Source organism: Anneissia japonica, unplaced genomic scaffold, assembly GCF_011630105.1.
Source record: "Anneissia japonica isolate Jap-2015-1 unplaced genomic scaffold, ASM1163010v1 scaffold287785_len535756_cov143, whole genome shotgun sequence".
Lineage (NCBI taxonomy): Eukaryota > Metazoa > Echinodermata > Crinoidea > Comatulida > Comatulidae > Anneissia > Anneissia japonica.
In genome coordinates, this window is record NW_022696924.1 from 252,084 (window position 1) to 271,911 (window position 19,828).

At 33.0% G+C, this 19,828-nt stretch overlaps 1 protein-coding gene across 2 annotated transcripts in view; it reads left to right on the forward strand.

Annotated features, from left to right (window-relative positions):
* The first annotated feature begins 414 nt into the window (after window positions 1-414).
* Window positions 415-19,828, forward strand: part of LOC117102179 (myosin light chain kinase, smooth muscle-like) — a 59,137-nt gene continuing 39,723 nt past the window's right edge. Inside the window, exons 1-7 of one of the 2 annotated variants that reach the window (XM_033242395.1) lie at window positions 415-467; window positions 8,362-9,006; window positions 10,366-10,422; window positions 11,742-12,026; window positions 12,925-13,206; window positions 14,637-14,706; window positions 17,750-17,950. In XM_033242395.1, the coding sequence (XP_033098286.1) occupies window positions 8,778-9,006; window positions 10,366-10,422; window positions 11,742-12,026; window positions 12,925-13,206; window positions 14,637-14,706; window positions 17,750-17,950 (1,124 nt within the window). In that variant the 5' untranslated portion in view covers window positions 415-467; window positions 8,362-8,777. The remainder of the gene's footprint in view (window positions 468-8,361; window positions 9,007-10,365; window positions 10,423-11,741; window positions 12,027-12,924; window positions 13,207-14,636; window positions 14,707-17,749; window positions 17,951-19,828) is intronic. The other variant, XM_033242396.1, reaches the window with a different exon arrangement.

The window sequence follows — 19,828 nt, forward strand, 5'->3', positions numbered from 1 at the left end:
TTAAAATTAAAATTAAAACGGAACAGTTTATATATATATATATATATATATATATACTGGATATACCCCAAGGCATTCCATGGACAAAGTATGTTAAAAAAAATCATTTATCTTCAGCATTCCATCAAATTATTGTTTTTTAGACATTGCTTCACAAACAAATTTTTTCAAAATCTCAACAGAATAAATCTTAAGAATCAGCCTCAAGTGTAAATTGCCAAACTCATTAATCAATGATAAAAAAATACATTGCAGTAGCTGCAGTTCCTGTTTTTTATTAATAAATATTTGTCTCACCAATGAAATCAAAGATCTTCTGACATCACTTGAACACGTGACATTACCCTAAGCTACCTGCAATTTGCTATAATTATACATGGTAATGAGACTTCCTAGTCATATTACGGGATACACTACTCAAGTATTTATCAGGATATAACCAGATAATTTATTTCAATTAAGAAAAGGTAAGTTGAGTTCTTTTACTAGATTATTTGTTGTATATTAACTTTAACACCTTTCAAGAAAATTAAAGTAGGCCTACATTTGGATTCTGCAAAAAGTACCATTTGAGGAGATATGGTTAAAGAAAAAGAGTTTGTTCACCCATGGAGTTGTTATGCCCTGGTTCACCTAACTATAGGCATACTGGTGATTATAAATACTTATGTTTTATAGTCAGTAGGAACTTCTTTCTGACAGGGTGGGTCCCTTAAAAAAGTTTGGAAGCAGTGATCTATTTATTATACATTTGTTGTATTATTATTAGTAGTAATAATCAAACATTGTGACATTTCCCGAGGATGTTCTGCTACCTTTGAACATCATTTTGGAATCCTAAAGTGGGTTTGTGACTATTAATTTAACTGAATACCAAGATCCTTGAGGCCCTCTTAAAATATATTACAAAGCTTCCGCATTACGTTCCTGAATGCAGCACATCTCTTTGGTAGAATGTGAAATCAATAATGGAGATTATTGAAAAAGCAATATTAAAATAACTACAGGAGAAATAATTCGAAATAACAACCATCCTCTTCATAATAAACTAAAATAAACAAATCAGGAAATATTTGACAACTCACAATTCAAACAACCAAATTTATCATTCCTCTCTTTATTTATCTTCATAACAGTAAATTCATTATTAAGGTAAGTTTTTCAGGGCAGTGTAGTTTAATTGTGTTTGTATATGTAAATATCTGAAATGTATATTCTATATTAATCATTTTCACATTATATTTTATATATATTAATTTCTGTTATATTGTTTTTATACTAAATACTTTTATGGAACTTTATGTATTTTAATGAATACCATGCTTGTGTTGCAACTCAGGAAAACAAACTTTATGAACTGTATTCCCCCTGCTTCCCAAACTTTTTTCTCTGGGACCCAAGTTGTGATTCCCCAAAATAGCTGCGACCCATTTAATAATTAAAATTGCACTCCTAAATTTGATTTTTAAAAATGGCTACTTGACATTGGTATTACATCATTTTTTAAATAATATATTTCTTCTTACAACAGTGTGTCGCCAGTTTGCCCTTTTATAACCATCATGTGTGAGTGTGCTTAAAGTTTTATCTATGGGTTTCAGATCAGTATTTATTTGTCTCAGCCATGTGTGCTTTGGTCGTCATCTGTTTCCTCTTTTGCTTTTCTTAGGTGTTCATTTAGTGCGATATATACTGGTATTTGATAAACTTAATTTTACCCCTGTGGTTCCATTATATCAAACAACCAAAATACATGGGGAAAGCGGCTTCTTAGCTGTATTATTGTATTTGCATTCCCATTTGAAATGTTTGGGGAAAAATGCTATTCTCATAGAACAGTGTTTCTGTTTTAGTTTATGTCTATACATGATTTACACAATTACATAATGTTCATTATGGCAAATTGCATGATTTCATTCCCAGGCATATAATAAAATATTGTTCTATTGAGGGTTCCCATGAAATACTGTTTTCAGGTCGTCAGATCTGTTAAAGACTTTACATCAACTGTGTAAATTAGCACATATGAATTGAAAATCTGTTTTTTTAAGTGTTTTGTATTCATCTCATGACAAAACGCAAGAGTTTTAGAACCCACTTTTGGGTCGTGACCCATATTTTGGGAAGCCTGGTTGTACTATTTAATTTTATGTATTGAGCAATAAATCATAATCTGAATCTCTTTCAACTTTATCTTAGACTCATGGTCCATATCAAGCATACATATTATATATAAAAATGTAAATACAAATTGAAATGACAAAATTGTCATCAGATAACTTCAAATTAAAAAATACAATTGTTATTAAAATCAATAAAATATGGCTGTTTTGGGATATCACCCTTGCTTTTCTCTGCCCAATGAAGCATTTCAAAGGGGGAAGAGGGTGGAGCGATTTTTGCGAGCATTAGGATAGGCCTAAATTTCCAACACATTTATTAATTTTTCTTTTAATTACTCTAAAGATGTAAGTGACGTATTCGTTTTATAATAATATGTCGGTCATATCGCTTCACGCATAAAGCCTCTAAGTGCTTTTACATACTACCCCAGTCATTGGATCAAACACGTATGTAACACAACTCAGCTTCCTGGGGAGAACTTCATAATATTGCAGGTAGTAATCAGCGCAGTTGTGTTCAAACCTACCAGGTACCCACTTGTACTTCTGGGTCGATAGAGGCAACCGTAGATAAAGTGCCTTGCCCAAGGACACAAACGATTTGTACAGTAAGAGTTTTGAAACCCCGACCTCAAGGTTGGGAGTCCAAACCACAACCGATGCGCCAACCGCCTCTCTATATGACCTAATACCTATGGTTTTTTTTTTTCTTTCAATGATTATGTTAAAAAATAATCAATATATCTGTTAGAAAAAATCAACAAATGTATGTTTGTGGGAGAAAAAAAAATCCCAACAGCTAAAAGAGCTGGCAAATAAAATGCCATGCATAGGATTTTGTGATAATTGGGAACAATAGTGAAATAGGTTTAGAAAAATGTGGGCCACAGGCCTGAAAATGAAATCATGCAATTTGCCATAGATTTTAAAGTGTAGTTTTCAGTAGAGATAAAATTATTACTGCCATGTAAAGGTTAATTCATCAGGGGCATGCTGCTAGACATGTGGCTATGAAACCAAAACTGATGCATCAAGAGGGTTGCTTAATTTCAGAATTTCAATACAGTATATCATAACATGAGACTTACCATCTTATAAAACCATTAAATCTAGTATTGGTAGCACATCTGGAAATACTGTAAGGAGATCAATTTCAATGCTTTAGTTGATTTCATGGGTGGTTGATTAATATCTAGATTTTCATGAGCTAAATTAACTACATTAAAAAATATGACTGTAGTACATAGCAGGGAGAGATCTAGCCTTTTAAGGGAGTGGACTGCATAAAACTTAAGAGTGGGGAAACCAAGGTTCCTTTGGGAGGGAGAGGGGGAAAGGATCCCTCTAAGTACTTGAATAAGAAAATGTTATATGGGAGCAATCTTTATTGGTGGGAGTAAGCCTAGTATTTCTTAATTTTACTAGAATATTTTCGAAACAATAACTATTGCCTGATCAGATAGAATAGGGATAATAGATGTACATTACTGTATTTAACATTTGCCATACAAATAAGGCCTACTTTTGGTTACCAATATTGGCTGATTCCTGAATCATGCACTATCCTTTTTAAAATGAAAGTAGCTAGACAAGAAGCTAAGCCATGAGAGGCGAAACAGAAGTTCACAATAATAATTGGAAAATGAATGGTACATGAATAGTGTTTGTGTATTGAAAATCTTCTAAAAAATAACCATGAGTATTATAAACTTACCATACCTTCAATAAGAAAGAAGTAATATCTTATAATCTAAATTAAATATATTTTTGAAAATATTTTCACATACTAAGTAAATGTAGTAAAAAATTGCCCCGGTAAAAATGGCCCCAAATGACAGGTAGGTAAAAATGGCCCCAATAATAAAATTCTGTATCAAAACTGATTTTTTTTAAATCATTATGCATTTTTTTAACTGAAATAATTGAGTTTTTAAAAAGAATCTAACATCAAATAAATTTTCCATTTATATTCTACTTTTTGTAGGAATTACATATTCATAGATAAAAAAATTAAAAAATAACATTTTCGAAATTTTTTAAATTTAAATGTTAAAAAATATCAAAAATAAAATCAATAAATCAACAAAAATCATGCATTTTTTAATACTAAAATAATTTAGTTGTGGCCAATTTCACAAAAGTGAAATCACAATTTTCAAGAAATTTTTAACTTCCACTGGGTATGTCTAAGCCCTGCAAAAATAGGTTGTTATGAACATCAAATTATTAATATTATTTTTAGATAAAAAGAGAGTTCTAAAATCATAATTAAATGGTTTAGATGGGGTTCACGGTGTGTTTTTGGAGATTTGTGGTATTTTCACAAAAACAAAATCAAGACCAAAAAACAGGTTCTTATGAATGTATTTAATTTTCTTATTGATATACTAAGTAAATCAATCATAATTATATGTTTTGGTTTTCTACAGTGTGTTTTCTAACCCTCACAATTACACGCCATTTTAATTCATAGAATAATTGCCATATTTACATAAAAATATATAGTATATATCTACATATATTGTACCAAACAATACATTATTAATACATAAACTATGAAACAAATTGAAATATTGAACGGAATACAGTGGCAACTAGTTGTACAGTATAATTGTGATGACAACAGGTTATTTATATACTTGTTTTTTTAATCTATGGACTACTTTATTCATTTCAATTTAATTATTCCTGCAAAATATAAATGGCAACTTATTTGACATTACCAATAGATTGTTAAAAAAAAAAGTAATTCTAGTTTTCAAATAATGTATATGGTTTATTTTGATTTATTTGCTACAGGGTATTTTACAGCATTAAATCTTTTTTATTGAATTTTATAATTGGGGCCATTTTTTTTTTTAATTATTGATTCAATTCTTGCTATTTTACAGTATTTAAAACTTTGAAGATTTAAAAAAAAAAATCATTTTTATTACTGAATTCTTTCATTGGGGCCATTTTTACCTATCTGTCATTTGGGGCCATTTTTACCAGTGCCATTTTTACCAGGACCATTTTTACTGGGGCCATTTTTACCGCACAACCACAGGAGCAATCATGATTTAACCATGGAGGTATAAAATATTATTCTATTTTTATACCTCCATGATTTAACAGAGACTGTTTTTGAATAATTAAGACTTACACACAAACTAAAAGGAAAGAAACTGACAGATTGTGCTGCCAAATTGTGGAATTGGACAGTAACACAACACAAAAATGTGCATCAAATAAAAATTGATACTGTATAATGATATAATATTACATGTGGAAAAACTATAGTGCTATGGCAAGTGAATACTTCATGGTCGGGAAAACCTGATGAGAGTATCACAACTGGTGCCCTTTAACACAGATATTTTTCTTCATAAGACATAATAATTATTGACATGATTTATTTCTGTGAATTCTAGATATTTAATCTTCCATAGATGATTTAAATGAAATGTTGTTGATCTTTAAAAGCATTTCTGCAATGTTGATAAACTGGTGTATTCTAAATTAATGTGCTTACATATGAAATAATTCACTTATTCTTACTGCATTACAATTTTTTTTTTTAAAAAACCAATATACTGTACATATACTAAAAAGTAATAAATCTTTTCAACTGGACATACTGTACTTACTAACCTACCTAGATGAATAATAATATTCACAAACATACTATACAGTTTTGCCCAATATCATGGTATCAATCATTAGTAGGACCTAATAGTATATCTAATTAAAAAGTGGTGGACTAAAAGAAAATTCCTTCAAACAGTTTTCAATAACTCAAAATAAATATTAAAATTAAAACATTTAATAGGCAAATAGATACAAAATTATTTTGCCCCAAAAAGCCCAAGCAAAAGCTGCAGCTCCATTCATACAAAACATCAAACAACAAAAATTACAATGAATTTGCTAACATTTAATAGAATTCCGATTTAATTTTCCTCAATATATGTATAATACAGTACCATATGCAAGCTGTGTCCTATGAGAAAAAAAAAAATGACTAGTAAGTTAGTAACTTTATTCACAGTAAATAATTAATGACGTCATACCACTGCTCCTTTGTATTTATAGGCGCGCTTTGAAAGAATTTGAAATAAATGTATAGACGAAGAATGTCAACATATAGTAAATAGAGAAGATAGATGTAAATGATTATACATAGCCACAAGGTATATAATTAAACTTGGGAGTGTGCCCTACTGTGGGAAATCTGCATGTGTCCCACCTTAATTCTCTCTGCCTTTGTCACTTGCTGCATCATCAGGTCTCCTGCATGTTTTAGGCTATGTTCACACACACACCGTAAGATTGGCGTGGCTTACGCCAGGCGTAAGCTAATCCACGGAAATTCCAAAGTGTTCACACAAACGGCGTTCGTTAAAATAGCAGTAATATAGGCCTATGTGGAATAGTTTTCAGTTTTAAATAATGTACGTGTTAACAGAAGTAAAATTAACAGTGCATCGTGAAAACCTTTAAATCTGTGAATTGTTCGAAGTGAACTTATATGATTTTGTATTTTATATGAACAATTTTACTTTTGATTTTTCAGCTAGCATTGTTGATGTTGCATGTTTTAATAGACAGTCTAAATGGTTAAAATATCTTACAAAACACAATCAATAAATCATATACATTACTAGAAATTGCAACTTTTTCCTATGGCACGCACAATTCGCAATTAACTTTTAACGGACACAATACTGAGTCGCTGCCTTGGTCGTTGGTTCCATGCTAATTATTTCTTGCAACAGAACAGTTCAGGGTACTTTTTACACATTCAGTTCCACACAGGATACTGCCTGTCTCTTATACACATCTAGATGTGTATAAGAGACAGATGTTACCCCTCCCCCCAAAAAAAGTATTGACCATAAAACACTAACGACCATTACAAATGACGCGAGTACATACAATGCATCCCTATATTTTTCTTGTTAACATCAGTTTTTGCGTTTTATATGCCTGTAGGAACAAAATGATACCAAGGAAGTTTAACTGTGAGGGGTGCACGAGACCCCCCTCCAGCCCATGGCCTATAATATGAGATATTTAAATAGTGCTTCTTGCCAACAGGGCCTCTAACTAAGCACTCACATTATTATCTAACATATACACAACACATAATCAGCTTCATAATGTTGCAGGTTGAGAAGCAGAACCACAACCACTGTGCCAAACCTGTCTCTTATACACATCTAGATGTGTATAAGAGACAGACCATGCACGTCATAAAGTTCAGGGGCAGTATCCGTTGTTATCCATGATTCCGTGACACAACAAATGTCGGGTCCAATTTCATTCATCATAATATTAAATTCATCTTGTTTATTCAGGATAGAACATGTGTTAGTTACAACTAATTTCGGCAAGAACGGTTGGTGCTTCCTAGGTTTCAATTCGCTAGGCCTCCCAGTCATCATCTCATCGTTACTATTTACCTCGATTTCATCGTTATTTTCATCTATTTTCACGTCTATTAAATTACAATAATTGCGGCTCGAACATTTATTGGCTTCAAGGTAATCACCTATAGCATTATTACGCTCATTAGACCTGTGCTTGTAGCAGCTTAAAACCGGTATTTTTCTAATTATTTTTCGTATACCACGTCTTCCCCTATAATGCCATGTCGAAATGCTAGGCTTGTAAACACAAGACGTCCAGCCAGGTGCAAACGTTGTTTCACCTGAGGGTTTCCCGTTACACATTGTTGGCCGCGTGGAGTTTAGGTTTTGACGTAGGCTAGCCGTAGTTGTACAAAAAAACACACCAAAATGTCTCAAAATCATAACAAACTGGAAAAATCACATAAATATATACACACTACTCAACAGCATTGACATGAAATAATCGTATACAATGGTTAGATAATGATGCGAGACGATAAAAAACTGAAACAAAAATTGAGACAGGCTACAGCTCTTAACAGCGCCTCGGTTACTCTGAATGAACTCTTTTAATCCTTTATTAGAAGCATTGGCTGCAGCTAGTATTTAGTAGGCCCTATCCCCTGTCGTAGCGTTCTCCTTCACCACACCTCACATGCACGATAAAGAAAATACAGGGAGAAAAAAAATTATATGTATTTTCTACATACTTAGCTAGTGCCTCTAAAATCGATGAAATAAGCCTTTTGAAACACCTAAATTGTCATATTTTTCTGGGCTTCGCCCCTGGACCACTTTTTTAAGAATATATCAAATCTCTACACAAATTTCATTATATTTTGCAGAGGATAGTTGCTTTAAAAGGAATCAAGTCACAGAAAAACATACAACAAAATCGAGCATTTGGCCTACACAAGATGTCGTTGACCGACAAGCTAATCACAAATCATCTGTTTTACCTGAGACATGTAAAGATTGCTTGCTAGTGACACATCATAAAGATGATTCATCCTATAAAAGTTTCCAAGGAACCCCAGGCCCAGATGCTCATTCCCAAACCCATATAAATGGGGAAAATGCAGAGACTATCACCAATACAGATGTCCCAGACCATGGAACAAATACGAAAAGACGTAATAGTGCATCATTTGGTATAATAACGAATAATAACTTTTATTTTAATAACAACTTGACAGCACAAGCGCCTTTGTTTATATCTAAACTACCTGCTTGTATTGAGGTCTCTGAGACAGAACCTGTGATGTTTAATTGCAAGTTTACAGGCAATCCAAAACCTGATGTGATGTGGCTGTATAACGGGAATACAATCACAAGTAATGCAGAGTACATTCTTGATGAAAGTAATGATGGAAACTGCTTGATGATAATTGCACAGGCTAGCATCCTTCATTCTGGAGACTATATCTGTAAAGCTGAAAATGTTGCAGGCAAAGTGCAGACTATCTGTTCATTAACAGTCACCAAACAAGGTAAACATGACCTATTATGTTTTAGTGAAGCAAAGTAAATAATCTAACTTATGAATTGTATACTTTGAATACCCTGCATTTTACAACAAAATCCAATAGAGGGTCTTAAAGTTTTATTATATATGTTGTAGATTAACTGAAGGATGAATATATCACTGACACCAGAAAATCTATAGTACTATACAATTATTAATTATTGGGAGTGTCCTTCCATATTTAATAGAAAATAAATAGAATACTGCCAGAAACCCTGCTTTAAAAGTGGTTTTGGAAAACTGTTAAATAATTTGGGAAATCTGGTTTTGTATGATTTCCTCATGACCAACACATGCTTTTCTCATTCATCATCATTAATAATGTTAATTTTATTGCTGTTATTGTTGTTACTGTTGTTGTTATTGTCGTTCGGTTATTGTCGTTGTTGCTATTGTTTTTATTTTTCTTTGTTATTGTTGTGGCTATAAACACATTTTATAAGAATACGAAGGCTGAAAGCGCTTAAAAATTAAAAACAAATAAGAACAAATTGAGGCTGAGGTAAAATGTCAAATGAGGTTTTAATTTATAAAAAATTTTAAAAAAAACAGCATATCTTATCTGTACCATATTTGCAGTAGATGTGACTATGTTTCTCTATGGAATTTGTAATGCCCTCTACAATTAATGCTGTATATAATAATTTTGTTATGTTTAAAAAGTGTGTAACAATAAGAAAATAAGAACATTTTGAGCCTGAAATCAGCAAAAAACTAAGAACACTGAGTCTGAGCAAAATTTTACTGGTTCTTATATAAAAAAGTGTATTGTTATTTTCCACCACTAACATGCACAGCACCATTAATATAATACTGAATCTTGGTAAATTAAATTCTTTATATAATAATAATTATTGTTATTACTATTCTCATTACTACTAAAATTATTTTTACTATATTAATATTAATTGTCATTATTATTATTATTATTATTATTATTGTTTTATTATACTATTTCATCCCATAAGTTTTGTACCTATTATTTATAATTATGATTATTACGAATGAGTAAATACACTTTCAGTGAGTCTGATGTCCTTAACAAACTTTGTTGATGTAACAAATTATACAAACACTTGTTTATGGATTTGAAGTACCTTAAAATAATATACAAGGAATACAGTATGACATAGCATTATAATCAAAGACTAGTCAAAAGCCCTTTGTGTTGCTAGTTGAGATGATTTTGTGAATGAAATCAAGCAAATAATGTGAAACTATTGCAACAATTGCAGTGTTAGGTAGTTTGATAATGATAATTGGTTTCATTTTACATATTAAACATTTCTAGTAGATTGTGAGTTATGTTTTTCATTTACTTCAGAAACTTCCTCAAATATGGATACAGAGAACAAGGAAGCTATTCAAACTAAACAATTCTGTAAGTTAGCTTTTAGAAATTATTATTTTTATTTTGGGAGCACTCAGCACAGTGGTTTGTTCTATTCCTGGCTCTAAATAAATGTTGGCACCAAGATTTGCCGAACAAGGGGCGGTCTCTGACAGGGGACCATCTCTGACAGGGGACCATGACAACAAAGACCTCTCGAGAGTATCCAAGTTCATTGTAGATACTGTACATAGCAGTCAACAAAATTTGTTGGGACAGCATTATAAAGTATGCTGTATCCTACTTCTGCCTCCATTGTTTCTACATTTTAAATATACTGTACTGAGGTATAACTGCAGTTCATATTGTAATAATGGAAAATTTAAACCCTTTCATGAAGGTGGGGAGCTCTCTTAAACACGACCTTGGCCCCTAAGACCCTACCACTGCTAAGAAGGTCATTATCAGTAAAAGTATCATTAATATTATTAATGCTACTATATTTTTGATGTTTTTGTGCCGATAGAGTGTATAACCATCTTTCAGTTGGTTTCTAGATGATAGTTTCTCTTAATCTGACTCAAAACCCTTCAATTACTGTACTGCTCTGGTGCAGATCCAGGATTTTCCCTGCAAGTCGTTGACATCTCATTGTCTACTACTTTGAAGCATATATTTATATATATATATATATATATATATAATATGATATAACTTTATTCAACAATGACATGAAAACAGTTGTATCAAGAGAAAAAGGAAAAAGCCATTGTTAGGATCACAATTAGAAGGCAGGCCTTGTCTCATAGTCACCCTTGATAATAATAATAATAATAACAATCATAATCATAACAATCACAATGTTTTTATGCCATGGCCAAATGAATTTCCTTTTGGATAATCAGGGAGTTGTTATGTCACTATAACAACTCCCTGGGATAATAAACTATTTTTGAGTCTTGAATTTGAACATAGACACATGTATGACTGAGCTGAGTGACTCCAATTAGTAGCGGTTACGTAACGTTTGCCATGCACTGGATCATGCACTATAGAATTGGAAGACCATAATGTAATGAGAATATACCTCTCTGATAATGCCTACAGAACAATCAGAGTAAAGGTTTAAGATATAGGCTAGTGTGGATTTAAACAATGTCCTAATGGTAATGTTCAAAATAAGTGTCAAGGAAAGTAAGTATGATTGTTGGAAAAATGGTCAACATATTATTTTTATTTTTCACCCTGACCTTCGCACTATTTGCGAAGGTCAGGTGCTGGATCCGCGCATGTATTTTGTATTATATAGAAGAATATGAATCAAGAAATAAGTTACCTATTATTATGTGAATTTGATTTCTTAAATTCAGATGACACACCAGTTTTTGAGAGTAATCCGGAAGATGTTTATGTTTTGCAAGGGGAGAGAGCTAATCTTGTGTGTAAAGTTTTGAACAATCCTGTACCTATAATCACATGGCTACGTGATCACGAAGTCATCTCAAACAGCAGAAGATTTCAGACATACACTAAGACAGATGGAACATGTTGTCTAGATATTGATGATGTTGACTATGAAGATATTGGGGAGTATGAATGCCTAGCTGTTAATGCAGATGGGGTTAAGAAGATTATGGTCTACTTAGATATTGCAGGTACCATTCCTACTTTTACATGTAGGACGTTGGGGGAAGGGGGTTCCAGAGATGTCCGAAGGGTAGAGAGGGCGATCGAGCGACAACACTACCCTACACACCCGGATAACCTCCAAGGCATTTTGGGGGATCAATAACTTCTGCTTCCCTCCACTAAATCCACCCCTGGGAAGATAAGGTATATAGACCCCTTTCAGTGTTTGCATTGATGGGCCTAGCTGAAATGCTAGGGGCATTTTGCTAGGGGCAACCTGGTAGGCCAAAAAATTTGGCGGGTTTATCAAAATGCACCGGAAATCAGTGTATTATTGGTTATATATTTCTTTTTGTTATGTATGAAAACTACATGGATGAAATTTACATATTATGGCATATGACTGATTTTTAGTGTATTCTGATATACTCGCCAAATGTTTTTGCCTACCAGGATAGTGTAGGCCTACCGCCAGCATTTCAGCCAGGCCAATGTAAACACTGAAAAAGGTCTGTACCACTCTACTCATGGAAGCGGCAGCTTTCTGCTTCCAATCACAGTGTGCCCAAGTCTCCGATGAATCACAGGAGCCTCCCGAAAATCTGGTTAGCAAGCAATCTCCCAGGCTCATCTCCTACAAATTTATGATGTTTTTATCCGGAGTGATGAGTATCACCACATACAACAAATTACTGTAATATTGTTAAAAAAGTTCTGGAAGTACATTCTCCCAAATTGGGGTCCAATTAGTCTTATTTTAAACAATATGAAAAATTCAAAAACATGCTTGTCAAATCAAGAAACATATACTAAAAGTGTTAATTTTACTGCTATTTGTGATCGAAATAAAATGAAATGAAATGAACTAATTCCTTCATTATATAATTTAACATCTAAAATTCACAACTGTCAATACATTTAAAGAATCACCAAAAATTAACCAATCACTGGAAAATCTGGATGTCCTAGAGGGTCGGATGATACAACTGGACTGTAAACTAGATGGTATTCCAGAACCAACAGTTACCTGGTACAAGGATGGCAATTTAATTACTGCATCTGATCGATTTAAACTACATGTAACTAAAGATTATGTGTATTCACTTGTGATTTACAACTGTGAACAAGATGATAATGGAAAATACAGCATACATGCCAGGAATATGGCTGGCCAAATATCTAGTTCAGCTGTGGTAAAAATAAAAGGTTTGTAAAATTCAGTTCCATTCATTTATGTTGAGTAAAGCTTAGTTAAATATGATAAGAAATAAAATAAAATGGATAGCAATCCCCTGCTGAAGCTTTCATATAATTTACACACATTTATACATTTTTATAATGTAAAAAAAACCCGCTAAATATATGCAAATTATGAGAAAAAAGCATCTTGGTATAATATTCTCAAAAATGTACAATAACAAAACATTGACTATATGTTACTGAGAGGGATTACACAAAAAATTAAAAATTAAAAATAAAATAAGAAAAAGGCAATTTGGTTACAATTTGTATTTCAATATTAAGCAATTATAGTAGAATGTTGGGGCACTGTTGGAAAATATCGAATGGAAGGAACTATTATATTCTGAATAAAATAGTTGAGTAATGCAGCAGATAGAAATGGGTAATAATTGAGTAACAAAGGTGCTATGTAAATGATCGTTATTATTATTATAAATGTTCAATAATCGCATAACAATGGTCCATAGCAGGCTGCAGCACACCCCTCCTCCACCAAAATAAACATTTTTTTTTTAATTAAGTGTTTAGACACTCTTATAGAGCATTCTGGCTTAATAAACTTTCATCCATGTATTGCATTACATAGACCATGATCACAACTTACTGCATGAATAAAACGAACACTCATGCTACAGTATTCTACAACTCGTTCTACAATTTGTTGTTTACTGAAACATTGCTATGGTCATTCGTAGGGACATGAGTAGTGCTGTGATTTACCAAAGGAAGGAGGCGTTAAATACAATTCACAATTTCTAAGCACATCTCAACTTTATAATTTAAGTTAAGATTGATAACATGAATGTATCAAACAGAAAAGGACACATCCACCTTCACATAAATTATATCAGCAAATTCTTAATACTATACAGACTGTATTTATTGTGAAAACTAAAAATGAAATACATGTTGAAACTTTATTCTTCATATAAATGCAACATCAATAGTTTGAACCTACATGGAGTAACTAAAAATTGAATGTACACTGATGATATAAAACAGGACTTTAAAACCATATTTTTAAAATGTAATTATTAACTTTAGTAGACAATCTGAATGTGTATAATTAATTATGTACAATAGTATAATAAATGTAATAATATTATGAATAATTCCCACTATAGTTTTCTTCAACGAAGTCCCATATTTCACTGTCTATCTGTGGGGTGCCACACTCCTTTCCATTCATTGTTATTGTCAAGAATTATTCTGTCTGAATTTTTACATGTGAGAAAATGGAGTGTTAACAATAAATGGAGGGGGTGGCTAGAGCCTAAGTCCACCACTGTCCACACAGTGTTAAGAAAGTTTCAATGGAGGTAAAATGATCTCTATAATGCTTAAATTAAACAAGAACATTAATGAAGATAATACTTTTTTTTTCTTTTATTTAGAGGCAAATGAAGTTATAATCAAGAGAACTAAAATTGAGGATAAATATGAATTTTTTGAAGAACTAGGCAGGTAAGATGACCTCAACAATTAGACACAGAACAAAATAACTTATTCAGTTTTGCTGTTATAGACCTATTGTAAATTATTCCAATTTAGTGCAACTATATGCAGCCATTTCAGCCATATAATATGTTGATCCCCAAACTTTTACCCACTATAACTTGTTAACACATAAATCAAATAAAACAGGTCTATATTAGCTGTAATACAAACTAAGCTTATAAGCTGGTTTATATTTTACTTCAACATGTTTCAAGCCTACTCAAAATATATATATTTGTATTGTCTAAACTACATAAACAATGTTTTGTACGATGTCCAAATTTACTAAACCATCATACATCGCCCAAGAAATAGCCAGAGGAGAACTGTGGAGCACGGGCCAAGGAAAACACAGTGCAATGACATGCTATTTCAAAGGACCTATGCTGTGCTGAACAAGGAGTTGAAGGGAATAAATCAAGTCATATGTGTTACTGATATGTAGGTGCCATATCGAGTCCAAAAAAACATAGCACTCTTGTGAGAGCCTATCTAGAGTCTAAATAACAAGCACAGAAAACAAATTACACCTATATTCTAAATATTGTAAAATATCAGCCAATTTAAATTAATATCTAGAATAAACAAGCATCAGAGAATTACAGTATATAATAATTGTCTTATGCCATCCAATGACAAACTGTCACCCAATTGTTAAAACATATCCCAGGTAAAAATTCCCATTGAGACCTGTTGAAAAAACCCAGTTGAAAACCCATTGGAAAAATCCAACACATGTTTTCGCACCCTCTCAACGGGTCCAACGGGTTTTAATGGGTCCAACTGGTTTTCCAACGGTGTTTCAACAGGTTTAACTGGTTTTCAATCCCAACTGGTTCAACGGGTTGCAGGTTTCCAATGGGTTTCCAATGGGTATTCAATGGGTTTTCTAATGGGTTTCCAATGGGTTTTTAATGAGTTTCCTAATGGGTTTTCTAATAGGTTTCCAACTGGTTTTCAATGGGTTTTCTAATGGGTTTTCAACTGGTTTTCAATGGGTTTTCTACTATGGGTGTCCAACTGGTTTTCAATGGGTTTTCTACTATGGGTTTCCAACTGGTTTTCAATTTCAACTGGTTCAACTGGTATTCCAAAGGTTATGAGGTCCAACAGCTTTTTCAACTGGGTTTCAATTCTAATTGGCCAACTGTTATCATTAGTAACAATAACAACAACATACATACGAACGAATTCAATAATAAAAAGACTGGGGAAACACAATATCAAACAAAGCAGTAGACAATTCAAATAAATAAAACTTTAAAATACATTGGACAAAATATGAGGCAAAACAATTTATGCCGTGGCTAGAGATACGGTTACCATATGTCTACTTTGTACTTAGAAATTTTCTAATTTGCTAAAGGTACGGTAAATGGCATTACGTCACCATCACCCAATGAAGTGCCAGTGCATTGCAGATCACCCGCGATGAGCTGTGAAACGAGAACGATGTACAGTTCTGGGAAACTAGAACATCAAAAAGTACTGTTATCGATAAATAGGCTTATGGTTCCATTTAGTAAAGAGTTTCATTTAGCTAGGCCTACAGGTATGTATAACCATTATCAAACAAGGACTGATTCCAACAAACTCTTGGCATGCCTCTAGGCCTTGCTTAAATTCTTCGCTTGGCGAAAAATCTAAGCAAGCCTGCTCGGCCTTGCTTGGATTCTGCTTTTCACGGCAGCTGCTCAGGTGACATTGATCTACTGTAAGTGCATCATCAGCTGCTGCACCGTCCTAGCTAGCCTACTACTAGGCCTAGCCTAGCCCAGCTAGGCTATGGCTTTGTCAGCTAGAGGCTGTATGAAACATTCAATCAATCAAGTTGTGTTGAATATTAAGTCTTGCATCAATGAATTATCCTTGCTTTGTAGTTATCAGTGAGCAACCAGCTATTATTGTTGTATTTTGTACCTTAAAATCACAGATATCTGTCAAACATTGGTAGACTCCACTGGTACCTGTACAGTACACACAATGAATTTGAATGTGGATCCTAGGTTTCCATTGGTCAGTTTCGTAAGGTTAAAGGAGTGGCCAATGACGGCAGGGCATATAATGATGTCATTCACTCCGCTTGTGTGGGGGGGTCGGAAACCTGGAATGCCATCACTACCACATGGAGGATGATACCAATGACAATACAAATAATTAAATATATGAATAAATAATTAATTAATGAGGCCTAATGATAATAAATAGTAGGCTATTAATAGGCCTATAATTAAAAGTAAATATTAATTAAAGCAAATTTGTTAACCATTTTATTATGCCATACTACAGTATCATCCCTCTGTCCCCCGTGCATCACCGGCCGGGGTCCAAGCCCAAGCATTTTAGCCAGTAGCTGGATCAGTTGAGGCCAATTGAACCCTTTGATGTCGTACCAAAGACCAGCTGAAAATTGGAGCCCCATTCCGTAACCAATTGGACCAGTTGAAACCAATGCACCCATTGAACATACCAATTGGACCCGTTGATTGATACCAGTTAAACCAATTGAAAGCCATTTGACCCATTGAAAATACCAATTGAACCAGTTGAAATGTACTGTTCTAATTATGCAACAATGAACATAAAAATTGCATTGTATACTGAATGTTTACAATCTACGATGTAAAGTATGTGTTATTTGAAGGTTTGCATAGAAGTTTAAGCATGCGGTACACCACGTACGTAGTTCTGAAAAGAACTGTTGTAGATGAGAAAGTCTCGACGTTTCGATTGAGTTGCTTCAATCGTCTTCAGTAAAGTATGTGACTAGGCCAGCTCGAAGTTGATAAATAGGTAATAAACCAAAATACAGTAGCATGAAAAAAATAGTAAAACAGAGAATTTCCACAAGTAAAATTAAATTGGTATATTAGGATATAACAGAAAACAAAGAAACTTACTTTTTGAACCGGGACAGATGAATCTGCATCCATCAAATTATTTTTATGTTTTAAATAATTTATCATAGGAAAAATATAAAAACATAAATTCTTTTTCTTTTTTATTTTAGGGGAGCATTTGGGATTACCAAAAGATGTGTTTCATTTACTGGTGGAAAAAGTTTTGCCGCTAAGTTTATTGAGCTTAAGAATGGAAAAAAAGAGGATATATATAGAGAGATTGAGATAATGTCATGTCTACACCACCAGAAACTAATCAAGTTATATGATGCTTATGAAACCAAAGAAAATGTTGTCATGGTGATGGAGCTGTATCCTTTTAATTTTTTTTTGTTTTTATTATGAATGTGGGATATACTTTGTTAAACATACTTTGTTCTTTAATATATATATCTAATGTTGGTAAATATGGTATAAAATTACGGTGTTCTCTATCCATTGACAACATGTCTTTTGAATCTTCACTGTTTCTGCTATCTTTCTATATATTATTGGTGATCCGCTAACATTAGCGGATCACCTCTTGTTATTGTCAGAATCTTTATTTCTTTCTTTTTCTTCTTTCTTTCTCCCCAAATTTGTGACCATGATATCTCAAGATTGCTTCAACCGATCAACATGTTCAACAATTATTAGTCTTGGGGTGGAATCGATACAATAAGGTTTTCAGCGTGATCAGTCACGCGTGACGTCATCTATGCGCAATTTTGCGTTTTACGGAGCAAATTTTTTGATTGATCATAACTTCACCATCGTTAGGCCTCTTTTGTTGAAACTTCACACAGGTATACTTCATGTCATGTACTATCCATATGCACACTACTGTCCGATTTGCAGTTCATTACGCGCACGTACGCGTGCGCTAAAAATTAAATTTGCTCAAAATCACGTTTTGACTAAATTTGTGTACGTTTCAGGTGATTCTGAGCATTTCAACTTTTTCACAAATTTTCAGGTCGTGCACGCATTTTCGTGCGCGCAGCTCGTGCAGATGATTCAAATTACAATTTTTGACATATTTTGAGTTTCTTACACTGTAATGACATATTTGCATTCTTTTTCAGTAATTTTACGCCTAATAATAGTGCAGTACGCGCACATCTAAGATACGTGTGTATTTGCGCGTTTTTGTCTATTTTCAGTCAAAATGAGTGAAAATTGTACATATATTTAATCAGTTATAGTTCCTCAGGATGAAAGGTGACACCCAATTTTTATTACATATTCTGAAAGCACATGAGTTGTACATTTGCTTTTATAGGTCATAATGGCTGATCGGATATTATGACGTCATCATATTGCCATCTGAATTCAACAAACTGAGTATTATCGATGACGTCATTAAAAAAAAATGCGCATTTGAGCGTATTTCGCTTATTCTTGGTCAATTGTCTTCTAACTTTGAGTATGTTACAGCTGAGGCAATTCTCTTTCCTATATGTGACACTTTTTTACATTTTGATGACGTCATCATGGTCAAAATATAGGGTTTTGCTTACCCCTCTCATCTTTGTTTTGTCAAACCGTTGATGACCCCATAATCACCTTAATCATTCGTGATTTCTGAATCATATTTAGTGGGCATAAACTTCAGGTCATGGTTAAATGTTATGTACATTATATTTTTGTGCACGCGTAATAACGCGAGCATTAGCGTGCGTCAAAATTAAAATATGCTTTATATCATGTCTTTTTTTTAATCAGTTATAGCTCCTTAGGATGAAAGGTGACCCCTAATTTTTATTACATATTCTGAAAGCACTTGAGCTGTAGATATGATTTTATATATCATAATAGCTGATCGGACATTGTGACGTCATCATATTGCAATCTGAATTAAAAAACAAGAAACAATTTATATTTCTTTTCTCAAAACGTTGATGACGTCATATCATCTTAACCATTTGTTATTTCTGAATAATATTAAATGGGCTTATATACTTCAGGTCAAGGTTGAATGTTAGGTATCTTACTTTTTTGTTTGCGCGTCTTAACGTGCGCATACGCGTGCGTCAAAAATTACATATGCTTATAATTATGCCTATTTATAATCAAATATAACTCCTTAGGATGAAAGGTGACCCCCAATTTTTATTACATATTCTGAGAAGTACATGAGTTGTAGATACGATATTATTGATCATATTGGCTGATCGGACATTGTGACGTCATCATATTGCGATTTGAAT